The 18,625-nt window shown below is 46.0% G+C and overlaps 1 protein-coding gene across 5 annotated transcripts in view; it reads right to left on the bottom strand.

The window, feature by feature from the left end:
• CAMTA1 (calmodulin binding transcription activator 1) overlaps nucleotides 1-6,838 on the bottom strand; it is an 815,188-nt gene extending 808,350 nt beyond the window's left edge. For all 5 annotated transcript variants that reach the window (XM_056865058.1, XM_056865060.1, XM_056865059.1 and 2 more), the window contains exon 1: nucleotides 6,771-6,838. In XM_056865058.1, the coding sequence (XP_056721036.1) occupies nucleotides 6,771-6,795 (25 nt within the window). In that variant the 5' untranslated portion in view covers nucleotides 6,796-6,838. The remainder of the gene's footprint in view (nucleotides 1-6,770) is intronic.
• Nucleotides 6,839-18,625: the final 11,787 nt, after the last annotated feature.

Here is an 18,625-nt window from a genome sequence, read left to right as displayed (position 1 = left end):
ACTCAAAGCCCATTTCAACAGACTGGAGTAACTACACAAAGGGCGACCCTATCAGTTTCCTTAAAAATATCCCCCACCCCATCAAGACCAACAGATACCTCCTTGGATATCTTCCAGAATGTTTACATGTTGGAATAGAAAGGAAAAATGGGAAAAAATTGATTTTCGACAATATGTTATCTGTAGGTTGAGCAAGTACATATCAGCAGCAGTCTGAGAGGCCATCTCCATGGACAAACACAACTGCTTTACTCATACCTCTTCCAATGCGAATCTAGCACAAATCCACCACCAAAGGATGGTCTCTCCCCATACATGTCTCCATGGGCCAACAGTAATCTCCTGGTTGCCACCTTCTAGCAGTTCCCCTGCTCAAGGTGATACGCTCGGCATCTACTAGAGCCTGTCCTTCTATGGCTCACGAATACATGAAGCTGCCTTATACTGAATCAGACCCTTGGTCCATCAAAGTCAGTATTGTCTACTCAGATTGGCAGCGGCTCTCTGGGGTCTCATGCAGGGGTCTTTCACATCAGCTACCTGCCCAGTCTCTTTAACTGGAGATGCCGGGCATTGAACCTGGGACCTTCTGCATGCCAAGCAGATGCTCTACCATTGAGACTGGCCTGCCCTCCAATACATACAGAATGTCCTAAGATATTGTACAGCTCTACCAACTATGCCTTACCCATGCAATCTATAAAAAGAACAGCAGTCCAGAGGATGGTCAGCCCACCTGATTTCACACACAGTTAAGTCCAGAGATTAATATTAAACATTAAGTTTTATAAGTTAACCGGAACAGCATCTCCGATTATTAACACCACTAGTGAGATCCTTGCCTTCGTACAATCATTAAAAAGGAGAGAAACGGCTCCCTTTATATTTCTGACAGAGGTTAAGTAGCATGTGATTAACCAATGAATATTTTGTCATTTCTCTCCTGGAAAAATACAAGGTGGGGGGAGAAAAAGGAGAGAAGAGAGTAAGTCTGCTCACTAAAACTACAACAAATATTTGCCGAGTTGGAAAAATGATTGTCAGGCTGTCAAGAATAATCCAGGCTTCTGCAAAGGACAGTGTAGCCTATTTTAAAATTATGTAATACAAGCTTGACTTCACTCAGACGCAGAACATCCACTCACACCAGCGAGGGTAAGATGCTCTATCCAAAAGTCACAAGGTCTGGAATACAGTGTACTCACATGGCGGAATGTTCATTAGTAGTATGCACACACTCCACCCCATGCTGACTCCCTGCATGAACCACATAAGCTATTGGGGGAAACAAAATGTAAGGACCATTTCAATTGACCAAAACATGAGTAGACACCATAACATGATAGACAAAATTGCACAAAGCCACCATATCAAAAACAGAGGATGAGGTCAAGGTTTATGGTAAACCTTGTGCAATACCAAATTATGGAAATAAGCAACCTTGTACGTTAATCGACACACAGTAGCTGTTTATGTCCCCAAACTAAACAGGAGTCCAGGGGCACTTGAAACACCAACAAAAATTTATTGCAGCATAAGCTTTTGTGGGTCAGAGCTAACTTCAGATGCAAGAAGTCCCAAAAGAACTACACTTCCTGAAGGTATTATAGCAAGAAAGTTTATTGCATCATGGAAGCAAAGTTATCGTTTAACTATGAATCCATGAGAAATCCACTCGCCTTAACACTTAGGCTGAAACAGTACATCAAAATGAATTTTTATGTGGGAAAACACTGCTGTACATCCACCGGAAAAGCTTAAAAGGCAAGCCAGCATGGTGTTCTCCATTTCCTCCCCCATTTCATCTGTGTTATCCTGATTCACATCACCATTACTATGATGATGTACATGCCCTGACCCTACTACAGATCAAAGAACCAGCATATGAAGAAAGAATGGATTCAGAAGCTCAAGACAGTTATTGTGCAGAGGCAGAAAAGGCATTGGGGCTTTTCAGTCTAATATGGAGAGTTGCAAATGAGGGCTTTTAATGCACTAGGAACTCTACGCACAGGACTGAATGCCATTCCTTCCCCCTATCACATAAAAAAAAAAATGTTAGCATTGCATACTGCTTATTCCCTTCTACTGCTGAACAAAGCAAACACACTAACAATAACACATTCCATATTGCTGTGGCACAAGCGCCAAACAAAACAGGTACTTCAGGCCTTTATGTACACATACGTGTTAGAGCAAAAGCTTGCACAAGAAAACAGGCAGCCTGCCTCAGTTTCATCGCACAGGACTGGAAATGTCCCAGGATGCCCGAAATGTCTGGTCACGTGTGCGCCTAGCAGTGTGCCGGGGCTTGCGCTTAATTTGATAGTAGACATTAAGAAGAAGAGTTGGTTTTTATATGCTGACTTTCTCTACCACTTAAGGGAGACTCAAACCGGCTTACAATCACCTTCCCTTCCCCACAACAGACACCCTGTGAGGTAGGTTAGGCTGAGAGAGCTGTAACTAGCCCAAGGTCACCCAGCTGGCTTCATGTGGAGGAGTGGGGAAACAAATCCAGTTCACCAGATTAGCCTCCGCCGCTCATGTGGAGGAGTGGGGAATCAAACCCGGTTCTCCAGATCAGAGTCCACCGGTCCAAACCACTGCTCAAACCACCACCACGCTGGCTCCCATTATTTTAAAAAAATGATGCTGACATCTAGAAATCCAAAATACATTTCCAGCCCTGCTGGTGTTACACAAACATGAGATGTGGCATTATGCTTCTGACTATGTTATGTAAATGATGAGGGGGGGAATACTAAAAACAGAAAATAAAACAACTACATATGGTTTTTTTTTATACTGTTTGGGGTTTCATTTTCAGTCTCAACCATAAACATTCCCTGCTTGTCATAATGAACCTATTATTACATCCATATGGCTAAAGTTTGGGCACAGCTTCCCTCCCCACCCCCTCATTCCATCTTATGGCTTCTGAAGAATTATGTGGAAAGAATACTTCATGTCTTTAATGTGTGACCAGCAAGAATGTGTGGATACGGGAACTGAACGGGTGGGCAGAAAAACCTGACCAGGCAAAGGACCAAATAGCCACACGACCAAAATCAAGGACATTTAATTCTTTAAAATATTTACTTTTGCATTTTTAAAAATATTTCATTAAGTTAAAATGCAAATATACAACCTTGATCTGTATATTTAACGTATTTTTAAAGGGATCGGCCAACACTTCTAGTACAAATATTTTAGACAGTACATCACTACCCCCTTGTGGATATGCAACAAAAGCCTTATCTTTGATCTTCTGGTTTTTCAAAACTGAATTCTCCTCCTTCGACTTTCACCAAGAATGCCCAGGCTTTTAATTCACCTGCTCACAGGTCATACTTTGTAGCTATTAGGAACTGTTCAGTGATTCCAAGACACACCGGAACTCTGAAGCAACACTATTTACTATGCTACAACAAACAAAAATCTCAATTCCTTGTGGAGAATCCAACCACAAAAGCAATTTGATCTTACTAGATTTACGGCTTAAAAAAAAGATAAAAGAACATGTAAAAGCACATTATTTGATATACTATTTTAGCCTTAGATAGGACATATACATTCCTATCAATCATCATTTCAGGGAATGCATTTACTAGTCTCTCCTTGTAAACCAGTACTTAAAATGCGATCAAGCTACAGCATCTTATTTTATAAAACCGCCAACATTTTGTTCAGTTAAGATGTGATCATCCTTAAAAGTTAATCAAACACACAATACACACAAAGTACATCTACAGCTAATCATATTTTTATAATTATAAAAACATACTACGTTGCACTTGCATTTCAAAATGTAGTTTAATTTTTAAAAACTGACCTTTGCCACCACAAGGCAAAGTCGCACTACTCACGCAATTCAAACAAGAATGGAAGTGCATGTTCACTTTGAAGCTACTGGACGTTCAAAATCCGTTCCATGGGACTGAAGTAATGAACACCCGTGTGACTATGAGAATGCAAGCATACATTACAACCTATAGATTAGTGGTGGGGGGAGAGGGGCACAAAAGAAGGAGATCTGGCGAGCAACCCCAGCAGATTGAATTCAGAGTCTAAATATATCTACACTTGTCCCAAACACTAAGACAGAACTCTTGATTTGCGCAAGTAGTATATGTAACCAAATCAATTTGATAGTGGTGAGAAAGATGAAAACTGACCAGTTAAAGGGGGGGGGGGGGAATTCTGAATGTAACAAGAGGTTGGGGCTGATGGACATCATCTACTAGCAAGAGAGTAACAATGTTATTTGAAAGAACTTGCAGCATTTACTATAGAGAACAGGGCACACTGGTCTCTCAACTCTACACACTCTTTTGCCTTCTGGGTGGACTGCTTGCCAAAATGGGGGGGGGGGTGCTGACACCTTACTTCATATATATGTAAAGAGTGTGGGGAAACTACAACGAATAAGTAATTCACATACACACCACCTAGATGATGAACAAATCAAACTCCCAATCAAGAGTAGATGGCAGCTGTCCTAACTTTGAGAAGTCTAACCTAAAATTAAGAATGCCCATCCTCCCTCCACCACCGACGGCTAGCAGCGCCCGTTGACATTACCAACTAGTGTAAGGTTCTGCCTGCCTCGAGAGCACAAGACATGTGGAGAACACCTACAAAGGAGTAGCTACCTTCTACTGAACCACCCACTGGGGCATGAATGGAAAAACCAAAAAAGGTGCGAGGGGCTGAAGGTGCAATGGCAGAGAGTTGACCAATCACATTAAATGTATGCCCTCTGTCAGATGGCTTTACACCATGAAAAACGAGTAGTAAAACTTTAGTAAGCCTAAGGCAGAACTATGAGTCCTTGCCATTTAGGGATGAAAGACTATCCAGATGCAAAACACACAGTGAGAATAAGAGAAGACCATACAAAGGAGGCATATAGGCCAGTTATAAACATATGCATAGGGCCGGAGAAAATAACATAAACACGTTCCTTTCTCCATATAAGATGCCTCTTAGCAGATATCTGAACAGAACATTGGACTTTATCCCCCATATGTGGATGACCATACAGATCCATATAAAGGGCCACGGACTACAAATCAGTTCTTCTATACGCTCTTCTCTGCACCTACCGTGCACTGACAGGCACCTCCAATCAGCAATGCCATCTTTTCTTTGAACAATACCACGGGGCAGATGTTAGCAACGCCCTTGATACCAGGAGATACAGTTATCCGTCATCCACAAGATCTGCCCTATCCTCTAAAGAGGAAACCGCAAATGGGCTGTTTTCACATGGCCTGTCCATCGCCATACCTATTATAGGAGTCGCACAGGACATTACCAGGGAGAATCGTGAATACGCATGCTCTTTTTTCTCTTTCAGCTTACGTCCCTGAGTATGTGCAAGAAACAGTCCCGACCTCTATGGCCGAAGGACGAGCAATTCTACACCCACCACTTTGCACAGATTCAAGAAGCGAAATGTACAAGGGCTTTGCTCTGACCATGTTGGGTGCCAAGGAAGAACAGGATTTATGTTCCCCCTGCACTTGCCCCTTACCCCACCAATGCCCAGCTCCCATTTCAGGGCAGCCGACAGAAATACCCCCCTTCCTCCCAGCTTTGAGAATGGCAGGAACCTGCACACCTGCCACACAAGTGCGCAAAAATGCAATGAGTGCTTTTGACTTCAAAGCACACCCGTGTCTTAGCCTGCCTTCACAAGCGGGCTTCACCTTGCCTGTGCCAGCCATCATAGCTAGATTTTTGCCTTGATGAGTTAAATAACTAATTTCTCCAATATTTCCTAGTGCAAGGGGAGAAGCCCCCTCTTCTGTGATCCCTGTGACTAGAGATAATGCAGAAGAGCACTTGTCCAATGAGAGTTTTAAAAAATTGAAAGCAGAACAACTACGACTTTTCTAGGACCACGGAGAACTCGAGCCCACACTCCCCCCTCTTCCCCTGTAGATAAGCACCAACACCTTACACTCTTGTCTCAGAGCTCGGGTGCAACTTTCCCAAACCTTCCCAGCACCAGGCAAGAACAGGTTGCCTTCTCGAGCCTGACCTACTGGCAACGGCCCGCGCGCAGAGAAAAAGAGACGCTTACGTCTCTGATGTGCAAGAGCGCATTACGAGCGCGCGAGCATGTGACAGCTGCCGGGCACCCACCCTCTCGAAACCCAGGACCTTACCTCAACCACGTCATCACCTCCTGACAAGAGCCTAATTTCAGAACATGCCCCCCATTGCGCTCTACAGAGCGGGCAACCTTCACGCGAGGACTCTCTCTCTCTCTCTCCCCCGTGCCCAGGTGTCTCGCCCGCCCCCTCCCTCCTTTTTTTGCTTCCCCATTCCGAAGGAGGGGCATTTATGGCACACATGCATGCTATGGAGAGTGCAGGGCTGGCCTGCTTTCCCGGGGGGGGGGTGGGCTGCCCCCTGGGCACGACCACCCACGCGCCTCCCCTTGGCATGCTAAGAGGGCATGCAAAGCAGGAGGGAGGGGCCAGGGGAGGGGCTTCCCGGTGCTCCCCCCCTGCACTAGCCCCTCCCTCCAGGGGCAGTTGCAAGCACGGGCCCCCCGGCGGGACAGGCGATGACCGCCTGCAGTTCCGGGGAACTTTGGGCGAGCCGCTCCCCGCCCCCACGGCCGGCGAGCGGCGGGGCGAAAAAAGGGGGAAGATTCGAAAAGGGTCGCGCGCATGCGTGCTCGCGCGCGCGCTGCCCTCACGGCCCGTCCCTTCCCCCTCGCTCTCCTCCTTCGCCGCCCCCTCACGGCCGCTCACCTTCCGGCTTGTTTTCGGCGGCCATTTCCCCTCCGCGCGCCACATCCTCCTCCACCGCCTCCTCCTCGCGACCGGGACTAGGCAGGCGCGCGCGCCGCTGCCGTTACTGCCGTTGCTGCCGCCGCCTCCTCTCCGCCCGCCTCTTCCTCCTTCGCCTCCTCCTGCCGCTGCTTCCGTTTCCGCCGCTGCTGCTGACAACCCCCCCCCTGCCGTCGCGGCCCCTCCTGTGCGGCCGCCGCTTCCTTCTCCGCCGCTACCACAACCACCACCACCGGGCCGGCCGCCGCGCGCGCGCCGCCTCCTCACACACGCCCCGGGCCTGCCATTGGCCTCCCGAAAGCACTGACGCCCCGCTCAGCCAATCGCCAGCTGCGGGAGGCGGGCCGGAAGAGAGGATGGGCCTGACTGATAGCGGGTGGGCGGGATAAAGGAGAGGCGTCTCGGAGGCGCTCCAACGGCCATGATTGCAGGGAGGGGTGTGAGGGACGGTGAGCGCTGACAGGGGAGGGGGGGTGGCGGCCAATCGGATTACCGAGTGGGGAGAAGAGGTCTCCTGTGACAGCTGCGGCAGCCAGTCGCGGCGCCGAGAGAGGGAGCGCAGCGAGAGGAGAGGCGGGGGGGAAGCGGTGACGCAAATGACCGCCCGGCGAATAGGGAGGCTGCAGCGCAGCGCCGAACTAAGAGGCGGGGAGGGGAGTCGCAGCTAATTGGGAGAGGGGGCGGGGCCAAAGGCCGGCTCGCATGCCAGCCCTCTTATTGGCCGGAGGCCTTGACGGGCAACCGCGCCCCTCCTCACCCCGTTAACCCTAAACAAAGGAGGGGATTGGAGGAGGCGGGGGCGGGCGCGGCGACCAATGATCGAGGCGAGTGGCGGATCCTCCACGCTCATTGGAGGTGGAGGGGGTTCTCTCCGCGGTCCGCTCCCGGGAGTTCTCTTCTCACTCTTTCTCCCCCTCTTCAGATTAGTTAGAGCATTGGTTCCCAACCTTTTTTTTTGACCAGGGACCACTAGGACTTTTTTGTTCGGTGCAGGGACCCCAAGGTCCAAAATAAAAATTCCGGGAATTTGAAAATAAACTTTAATCATAACTGTTAAACATTAAACTTAGAATCATGTTTGAATATATATTTTTATCATAGAGAACTTTTAATTGAAAATATTAATTTATTATGGGTTTATAACTTTATTTCGGGGACCTTAATTTAGTTCTCGCGGACCCCTGGGGGTCCACAGACCCCCGGTTGGGAACCAGTGAGTTAGAGCAACCCTGACTGGGGGATGAGAAAAAAAGCTGTAGCTTTCGTGATCTGGTCTTGTTAGTTGCCCCACCGGTAGGCAAGTTCAGGAGCGCCAGTGGATTCAGAGCCCTTGATGCTGGTGCATGGGTAGCGTGCGTGGTAGGGTTGCCAACCTCCAGGTACTGAAATAACAGCACCAGCTCAATCTAATCGAATAGTTATATTACAATCATGAAAATGAATTTAGTATAAGAGGTATATGAATTTAGTATAAGAGAATTTAGTATAAGATGTATATGAATTTAATTTATACCTCTTATACTAAATTCATTTTCATGATTGTAATATAACTATTCGATTAGATTGAGCTGGTGCTGTTATTTCATTCAACTGTGTTTAGTCAGCATACGTATTGATTACATTAGTTTAACCTCTAGCTGGAGATCTCCTGCTATTACAACTGATCTCCAGCCGATAGAGATCAGATCACCTGGAGAAAAATGGCTGCTTTGGCAATTGGATTCTATGGCAGTGAAGTCCCTCCCCATACCCCGCCCTCCTCAGGCTCCGCCCCAAAAACCTCCCGCTGGTGGCGAAGAGGGACCTGGCAACCCTAATGCGTGGGCTTCCAGAGATGGCACTGGGCAACACGCGGGGAAGGCTCTCGCTTCTGCTGCCTTTTAATTCTTGCTCGGTTGGTCTATCTGTGCATGGAAAGGAATCATGTACTAGAGAGTTCCGGGGAATCCATTGTGCAAGACAGTCCCATCAGAACCCACATGCCTACATGTGGTCAGTGGCTTATAGCTAGGGTTCTCAACCTCCAGATGGTATCCACCTTGGAACCTTTGCAAGCTTTATGGTATCCAGCTGGGAAGCTTTGCAAGTTGGCCTAAGAAGGGATTGGAATTTATAATACGAGATACATGATGGATATGAAGAGGGGCTGATGAAGAACTGGAAACAGCCGTCTTCCTCTTCCTCCCTGATTATGGGGTCACACCAGAATACATCCAGTTGAAAAAGTCTCTAAACTGCACCTACAAAACAAGAATATTGGAGAGTGACAGACAAGGGACTTTCATATATATATTGTATCTTAGTCTTTGTATATAGCTGGCAATATTTTTGCCCTTTGTTATGTAATACACTTTTGCATTTTGTTATACTCACTGTGCATATTGGTTTCTGTGTACAATTTTGTACTACAACCTCCAGATACTAGCTGGAGATCTCCTGCTATTACAACTGGTCTCCAGCAGTTAGATAGAGATCAGTTCATCTGGAGAAAGTGGCCGCTTTGGGTAATTGGACTCTATGGCATTGAAGTCCCTCCCCAAACCCCACGCTCCTCAGGCTCTGCCCCAAAAACCTCCCACCGGTGGCGAAGAGGGGCCTGGCAACCCAGCTTATATCCTGGGCTGCTCACTGAGAATCTAGACTTCTCGCACTGGGGGAGGGTGCGTGTCATAGTTCAGTTATTTTAGAGGTTCATTCAATGAATTGGCTGTGCAAGGAAAAGATGAGCGAGTGCCTCTTGACATTGCTGTTTTTAGAGGCCTGGTGCAGTGGCTGGGCTTAGAGGCTGGTAAGACCCCAGTTTGAATCGCTCCACTCCCTCCAGCTCAAGAGGATGTGGCTGCCTTAATGTGTAAGAAGACAGACCTTGGCCCCCCAAGGTAGCTATAGGAGAAGGACATGGAGAGGGGGATAAACGGGGAAGACTCTGCATTCCTTCCAGTTACATATGCTTAGTTTTCATTTCAGTAGGTGAAGGGGCTCTATGAGGTTATGCCAAAGGTGTTCAGATGTGACTGTGAATTATACTGAGTTGGTAGATGAAGAACTACATCAATGCTAGGTGTCATGTTTAAGCACTGATTGAGATACCCTTGACCAATTTGCAAAGCACTCCTTATTTCTGCAGTGAGGCTAGCTGTTTTCCTCCAACAATGCCCTCTTGGTCCTGCCTGCTTTCGGCAGCAGTAGCTTACTCAAATATTACAATTCATACAAATGCGAAGCTTGGGATCTACTGCTGCCTGCTGTTGACAGCAAAGGGCAGATCATGATGGCTGAAAATGTGTGGCAGGATGTACTGTTGGCCATCAGCTGTAGGTGTGGTCAGAGTTTTCCAGTCTGGTATACTCACAGCAAAGTATTTCAGCCACAAATGGCAGGATATTTGCTTTTTTTTTCCCCTCTGTGCACAGATAATTTCCACTTAGGATAATAATTACTATATATGGGATATTGTAGAGACTGCAGTATTAGTAAATTCTCTGGCAACCGCTAGCCTGTCCCACGAGGGATGAGCACCTCTATAGAAATATGTTTTATTTTTCCAGAAGAATAAAGAAGTACGTAAACACAAAAGGGGGGTAAGGGGATGGGGGATTATAATAATGCATCAAATCTTATGTCTACTGTTCAATTATATAAAAATAATAATTATTATTATATATCTACCCAGGGAGTGAATGTAACTTATATCCCTGTTCAATTTCTAACATATAATATATTTGTTCTCTATTTCTGGGTTTCTGTTGAGCTTAAACAAAAATACATTTTAATAGCACATTTTTAATCTTATCCATATCAGACTCCTCATAGCTTATGCTGTTCTCACATAAGCATAATTAAGCCTCCCATTTTTAAAAAAATCTTCTCTGGCAACAAAACAAATATTACAAACATACCCTTAATGTGCTCTCCTCACAAAGGTGGTGAAAAAGCTGCCCCTGGGACTTTGTATTGCTCTGTCAAATGGGAGCCTGAAAATGGGAGTCTGAGGAAAAATCTTGCACAGTTCACTAGCCTGAAGCCTTTTATTTCAGCCAAATTTAATTTGGTAAAGTTTACAGATACATTATTCCATAAAGCTGGGGTGGGACTAGCGTTCCTAGGAGCAAAGTGCTCCTCTGCATTTTCGATACGGTTTTAATTGATAGGGTTTTAATGAAGGCTTTTGTAGGAAATGAATATGCAGAACCGGAATGGAGTAGAAGTACGTATACTTGAAGAACCTTCTTATTAAGTTTCTCCCACAATGATTTATTCTTGCATTGTTTTCCGTGATCTCTTAGCCAGCTCCTAATCCATAACAGATCTTTCCCTCTCACCCCGTGCCCACCTCGTTTTCTTAATAGCCTCTTCTGAGGAACTTTATCAAAGACTTTGGAGAAGTCTAATACATTTTATCTGCCAGCCCTCTTCTTTCCCCACTGCGTTGCTGGCTCCCTCAACAAATCTTATTAGGCTGCAAAGGCAACAGTCTTTCCTGCTGTTCGCCCCTATCGCATCACACCATCTTTAATTATTTTTTTTTGTAGCTAATTTACCCAGTTCTAAAGTCAGGCTTACTGGCTTGTAATTCCCAAGATCATTCTTTGGCCTTTTCCAAACAGCCAAAGCTCTGGCTATGCTCCAATGCGAGAAATGATTTTAATGATAGATTAAGTTTGTTCTCTTTTCTTAAGCAGGGCAGCTGTTTTAATTCTTAAAATCTTGCTGAATTCTTGAATAAATACAATATAGCATTTGTGATTAATTACAGTTTGCTATATTAATTTGTTCCACTACTTTGTCTTTGACATCTCAGTCTCATGAGCAAAAAAAAAACAGGAGGGGAAAGGGCTTACTGACTGCACTTCTTCCTTCGTGTGGAAGATTTAGAGAGCAGTCCTCAGCAGGTCTATTCGGAATCCTACTCAGGTCTATTCAGTGGGGATTACTTCCAGGAAAGTGTCCTTATGATGCCATTGTACGTGCCATCCTAAACAGAGTTACTCTTTTAAGCCCATTAAAGGTAATGGGTTTAGAAGGATGTAACTCTGTTAGGGGTAGTACTATTAATCCCTTTCTATTTCCTCTGCCTTTAGGGTTGCCAGGCCACCAGTGGGAGGTTTTTGGGGTGGAGCCTGAGGAGGGTGGGGTTTGGGGAGGGACTTCAATGCCATACAGTCCAATTGCCAAAGCGGCCATGTTCTCCAGGGGAACTGATCTCTGTCGGCTGGAGATCAGTTGTAATAGGAGGAGATCTCCAGCTAGTACCTTGAGGTTGGCAACCCTGCCTGCCATACTATGGTGTTGAGAAAACTTGGCAGGGATCTGTATGCCCACCCCCCATTTTATCACATAGCCTATATGGTGCCGTGTCTCTTTATCTTTTGAAATATTCATATCCCACCTAACTAACACATTACAACTGTAGTGACAATGATAATGATCCATTAAAATAACTGACAATATCAACCTCTAAAAGCAGCTGTACCGCAGTCTGAAGGGTGTAGTGAAAGGGCTGTTGCTTAATCCACAGCGGTGGTTTCCGAACAGGTCAGTCCCTGTGTAATAAAATTAAAAGACTCAAATCTGACACTAAAAATGGCAACATTCACAAACCCATGGTGAAATATCTCAGTCTCCCAGGGCATACCGTTGTTCATTTAAAAGTTGCTGTTCTCCAGCAAGAGGACTTCAAGGGGAGATTCCAGCATGAAGCTACTAAATCAGAATCCATCAAGAAGTTTGACACCACCTCCCAAGGGTTTACCGACAACTTGGAATTTCCAAGCCATTATAAGCCTGTTAGCTAGCTTTGCAAATCTAGGGAGGCTGCCAATTACTGCTGCTATGAATGGGCTCAGTATTTTCCTTGATTGCACTTGAATTTTACATAGTTACATATCACCCTGCATTTCATGGCCTTTCAACCCTGCTGTTTACAGTTTTCTCCCTAGCCTTATATATAAAGGTCTGCCTAGTGAGGACCAGTTGCCTGCATCTATGAAGTGGATTCTAATCTACAAAAGCTTATGCGATAATAATGTTGTTTTAAAAAAATGTTACGGTAAGTCTTTAAGATGCTAGTAGCCTCTTTTTTTTTAACCAGGAGTCCTTAGAAGCTTATTGTAAGGTAAGCTTATTCTTGCCTTAGTAAGAAGATCATGCAAGTTACCTTGAAAGACAGCTTACCGCCCCCCCCCCAATTATTACCCCCTCAACGTGGAAATGGGGGGGGGGGTCCTTGGGAGCACATGCTGGGAAGTGGCAAGCCCCAGTAAGCCTAGTCAACATCCCCTGAGGCCAGAAAGTGTGCCTAAGAACAACATATGGCAGATCTCTAGTAGAAGAGCAACTACAGAAAGGATTTCCTGAAGATGCAAAGCTTGACAAAAACACTGAGACCACAGCTGCTTCCTGGTCTAGGATATCATCCAGACTGATTGTGCCTATGTGCAGGCAGCCACAGTGGATGTATCCAAAACAAAGTTTGTGCAGCGCCAGATCAATCTGGATAATCAAACACCAGGGGGTTTGAATTGGGCAGAGTTGCCCAGTTAATGTGCAAAGTCTCCCTGTACATTGGCTAGGCAATATCCATAGTCTGCACTCACACAGGAGTCCTTTTTTGCATGTTCTGCGTGCTTTCATGCGGATGAGTACGTTCAGAGGTGGTCTTCATGCGTATATTCCATTTGTGTCCATCTTTATACCATGTGCATACACATGTGAGAGTGGGCTGTTTTGTAACAGTGAGGCCAATGTGTGGGTATGTAGGTGTGTGTATGTTCAAACAAAGGGTATGGAAGAAGGGGAACCATGAATGATGCTCTGAGCTTCTTGGAATAAAGAAAAGACAAAAAATCAAATAAGTCGGTTTTATTTAACTTTACTCGAAAGGTTGCCCTGACCTGGATGGCCCAGGCTAGCCTGATCTTGTCAGATCTCAGAAGCTAAGCAGGGTCAGCCCTGGTTAGTATTTGGATGGGAGATCACAAAGGAATATCAGCGTTGCTGTGCAACCTGAGGAAGGCACTGGCAAACCACCTCTGTTAGTCTCTTGCCATGAAAACCCCAAAAGGGGTTGCCATAAGTTGGCTGCGGCTTGACCGCACTTTATACACACACTGAAAAAGTTACTTGTTAATTCAGAAAATGTATATATTGCCTCTCCAGTCTCTCCAAACACCCACATTTCTATTTTTAAAAGCACTCAAGGAGGCTTACAAGAAGAACACAACAATGGTGGCGATGGAAACTGCCATTAAGTCACAATCAACTTATGGTGATCCCATAAGGTTTTGAAGGCAAGCGACAAACAGAAATGCTTTGCTGTTGCCTGCTTCTGCATAGCAACCCTGGACTTCTTTGGTGGTCAACCCTGCTTAGCGTCCGAGATCTGATGAGAGCAGGCTAGCCTGGGCCAACCAGCTCAGGGCCAACCCAACAGTAATATCTAATAAATAAAAATATGAATTTAATTTTAAAAAATTAAAAAAAACAGGATAATGGAATGTTCCCATAACAAATGCAGCAAATGAACCTCAGCCATGAAAGGGTCAACAAGCCCATAGATGTAAATGTGTCAGCATTAGGGTTGCCAGGTCCCTCTTCGCCACTGGCAGGAGGTTTTTGGGGCAGACCCTGAGGAGAGCGGAGTTTGGGGAGGAGAGGGACTTCAATGCCATAGAGTCCAATTGCCAAAGCAGCTATTTTCTCCTGGTGAACTCATCTCTATCGGCTGGAGATCAGTTGTAATAGCAGGAGATCTCCAGCTAGTACCTGGAGGTTGGCAACCCTAGTCAGCATGCATACACCCAACAGCCAGATTGTTTGCAAATTCCCGTTCTGTACTTCTGCCGGACAACCATTCTTCTTCATAAACTTCTCTGTAAACATCATTTTCAGTTACCTCCACCAGTTACCAACACAGTGCGCTAAGAACACCCATTAAAAAGGTACCCTGTTGCAGCTTTCCAGCTTGATCTTAAAACTTATTTGTTGATTGGACTTGGTTTATATTCTGCTTTTTCTCACAGGCTCAGAGCAACCAAGTAGTTTTTCCAAATGCGTTTCTGTACCCAAAGGGCTCACAATCTTAATTATTTATAACAACTTAATCTAATATAAATCTGGGGACCAGGTGATTTGGTGATGGTATCTCTGGAGTTCTGCCCTGGAGGTAGATGGAGCTTGACTCCCAGATCCTGGAATGCTCCTCTACTCTAGTAGTAACCCCAGCTTTCAATAGGGCTTCTTAGAAAAGATACTACAGAGTATGAGATAGTCTAGGTGAGAATGCAATTCAGTCCCGGATGTTGTGGTAATGTTTGAACACATATGAACATGCATGAAGCTGCCTTATACTGAATCAGACCATTGGTCCATCAAGATAAGTACTGTCTACTCAGACTGGCAGCAGGTCCTTCACATCACCCACCACCTGGTCTTTTTAACTGTAGGTGTGGGGGATTGAACCTGGGACCTTCTGCTTTCTGACCAGATGCTCTATCACTGAGCCATGGCCCCACCCTGCCATGTTTCTGAACTCTGACCATGTAATCAGAAACAGTTTCCCCAGAGCGTACATAAATGGGCTCAGGATAGCAGGGCAAGCCCTTTTTTGCCACCAAGTCAAACATAAGAACATAACAAAGGCCATGCTGGATCAGACCAAGGCCCATCAAGTCCCGCTGTCTGTTCTCACAGTGGCCAACCAGGTGCCTCTAAGAAGCCCCCAAACAAGACAGCTGCAGCAGCACCATCCTGCTGGTGTTCCAAAGCACCTAAGGTAATCGGCATGCTCCTCTGATCATGGAGAGAATAGGTATGCATCATGACTAGTAGCCATTTTGACTAGTAGCCATGAGCTACTATTCATAGCTGACTTATGGCAACCCCATAGGGTTTTCAAGGCAAGAAACGTTTGGAGGTGGTTTGCCATTGCCTGCCTCCACATCACCCTGGTATTCTTTGGAGGTGTCCCATCCAAATACTAGCCAGGGTCAGGGCTGAAAGTGTGTGACTGACCCTAGATCACCCAGCAAGGTTCCATGGCTGAGCGGGCAATCGAACCTGGGTCCTAGTCCAACACCGTAACCACTACACCAAGCTGGCTCAGGATAGCAGTGTAAGCCTAAGCACGTTGAAGCAGGAGTAGGTCTCCCTGAACCCAGACAGGATTTTGTGGCCGTTGGAATGCATGGCAGGCATCTCTCGGAAGCCTATTCTTGTGGATTCTTGATGGTTCACTCAAAAAAAAATGCAATCGCTGTGATCATAATCCTGCCTTTCTACTCACCTTCCTTGAGAATCTGTGCTCTGAAGGGAACGGGGAACAATAAGCTGCCACAAGAAATAGGTTTTTTCCCTGTGATAAGAGATTATCGTTTGCTGATTCGCTTGATTATAAAAATGTCTGTTGAAAGAAACAGGGTGCCCTTGAGGGCTCTCGGCCCTCTTTGGTACGAGTCCCCTCTTGGCCTGGTTTTGCAAACTGGGGGAAAGAAAGCGAGCAAACGTATTCGCTTGCGAGTCTATTGAAATGCAGGAGATTCTGAACTCTTTGGCAGCCTTATCAATAACTGTATTCCGAAGAAGAGTCAGCACCTGCCAGAGTAGCCGTGGCCCAGTAGTTGGGTTGGAGGCCAAGAGACTTGGCAGACACTGGATTATTTAAACTGACTGATGAGGGTGTTATGTTTGAATGAAGGATGCCTGACTTCTGGCTCCTTCTGTTTGCATGGATGGAGGGGGGGAGGGGGGATAGTGGCACTGAAAAGCTTCTTGCCCTGCCAGCATAATTGATGCAATAAAGGGCATCCTCTGAATTACAGCAGGCCAGTGTCTACTCATGCTATGCTAGTCACTTTGTCCAGGGCCAGGGCTTTCCAGTTTCCTCTTAAGGGACCATTACCTATAGCCAAGGTGGCTTAAGAATATATAGACTTCCTCTGACACGACCTGAAATGATATGAGAAGACTAAGAAGGAGAGTTGGGTTTTTATACCCTGCTTTTTTCCTCCAACTCAAAGTGGCTTACAATTGCTTTCCTTTCCCCCTCTGCCACAACAGGCACCTTGGCATGCAGAAGGTCCCAGGTTCAATCCCCAGCATCTCCAGTTAAAGGGACCAGGCAAGCAGGTGATGGGAAAGGGCTCTGCCTGAGACCCTGGAGAGCCATGGAGAGGGGCCGTGGCTCAGTGGAAGAGCATCTGCTTGGCATGCAGAAGGTCCCAGGTTCAACATTTCCAGTTAAAGGGACTAGGCAAGTAGGTGATGTGAAAGACCTCAGCCTGAGACCCTGGAGAGCTGCTGCCGGTCTGAGTAGACAATACTGACTTTGATGGACCAAGGGTCTGATTCAGTATAAGGCAGCTTCATGTGTTCATGTGTTCAAGGGGATGTGCAAAGGGACAGTTCCATTTGTTTTGCTGATGGCAGTTTCTTATCCTGTCCTAGATCAAAGGAGCAATGTATCCAGAGGTCAGGTTTGGGGTAAGGACTCTAAAGGCCCTGATCTGCAGAAGAGCGAATTTGCACTTAAGTCCCCGTCAAAATTGATGGGCGTCATGATGCGCGACACCTTTTTCCTTTGGATCAGAGCAATTAATTTCTCAGTGCTCCTACTGGAGCGTGACCTCAGGACTGTCACTTTTGATCAGGATGTCTGAAACAGTGATGGAATCTCTCGGTGCCTCAGTTTCCCACCCGAAAATACCAGCTTTGAATGTCAGCGGATATCCAAGGACAGAGTGAATCCCTCCCAGGGCTGAGTCTTGCTTAGGCTCCTTTGGCCAATGATCAGATGCTGATGGTTTCTGATCCCAGAAAGCCTTTTTCCCCCCGTGGTGTCCCAAGCGGAACCAGCATTTTTCATGATGGGTAGCCATGTTATTCTGTCACTAGCAGTAGAAAAGAGCAAGAGTCCAGTAGCACCTTAAAGACTGACTAAGTTTCTGGCAGGGTATGAGCTTTCCTATCTGAAGAAGTGAGCTGTGGCTCACGAAAGCTCATACCCAGCCAGAAATTTTGTTAGTCTTGAAGGTGCTACTGGACTCTTGCTCTTTTCTTCAGTATTCTCCAGTAACCCTTGAAGAAGCATATTAGTAAGAAGACTGTCATGTTAGCTTTACACCCAGCCCAGCTTCCTCAGCTTGTGACACAGGCTACAAACATCTGTCCTTAGCTGAAGAGATGCCTTCTCCACTCCATTCTTTCCTTTCTCTACTTTGTCCACCTTTTTCTTTGAAGAAGAAGAATCGGTTTTTATACCCTGCTTTCCTCTACCTTTAAGGAATCTCAAGGTGGCTGACAATCACCTTCCCTCCCCCTCCCCAAAACAGACATCTTGTGAGGTAGGTGGGGCTGAGAGAGTTCAGAGAGAACTGTGCCTAGCCCGAGGTCACCCAGCAGGCTTCATGTGGAGGAGTGGGGAATCAAACCCAGTTTGCCAACAGGCACCCACCATAGCTAGGTTCTCTGCTAGATGCTGGTTGTGTGTTTTACAGAATATATTCCAGGGCAGAAAAATGTATGTGTGTTATCAGGAAACTGAAAGTGTTTTCAAGCCCCCTTCCACTGAAATCCAGGGGACCTACTCAAAGGTAGCCACTCACAGGGTTGCAACCTTAGTACATTACATCCATCTTCTCCTTCCTCTCAGGAACAAAATACTCCAAGGATCAATGCTGGGTCCAGGTAACCTAGCACTGATGTCAAGGAACTTTTGATATAAAGAGACCTTCAGAAACAAAGTAAATTGCTCTGTCCTTTTAAAAATGGAAAGTGCCTTGGCAGGGTGATATACTATTTGCCTGGCTGAGTTTTCTTTC

Source organism: Euleptes europaea, chromosome 19 (assembly GCF_029931775.1).
Source record: "Euleptes europaea isolate rEulEur1 chromosome 19, rEulEur1.hap1, whole genome shotgun sequence".
In the NCBI taxonomy this organism is placed as follows: Eukaryota; Metazoa; Chordata; class Lepidosauria; order Squamata; family Sphaerodactylidae; genus Euleptes; species Euleptes europaea.
This window is presented reverse-complemented; position numbering and strand designations above follow the sequence as displayed.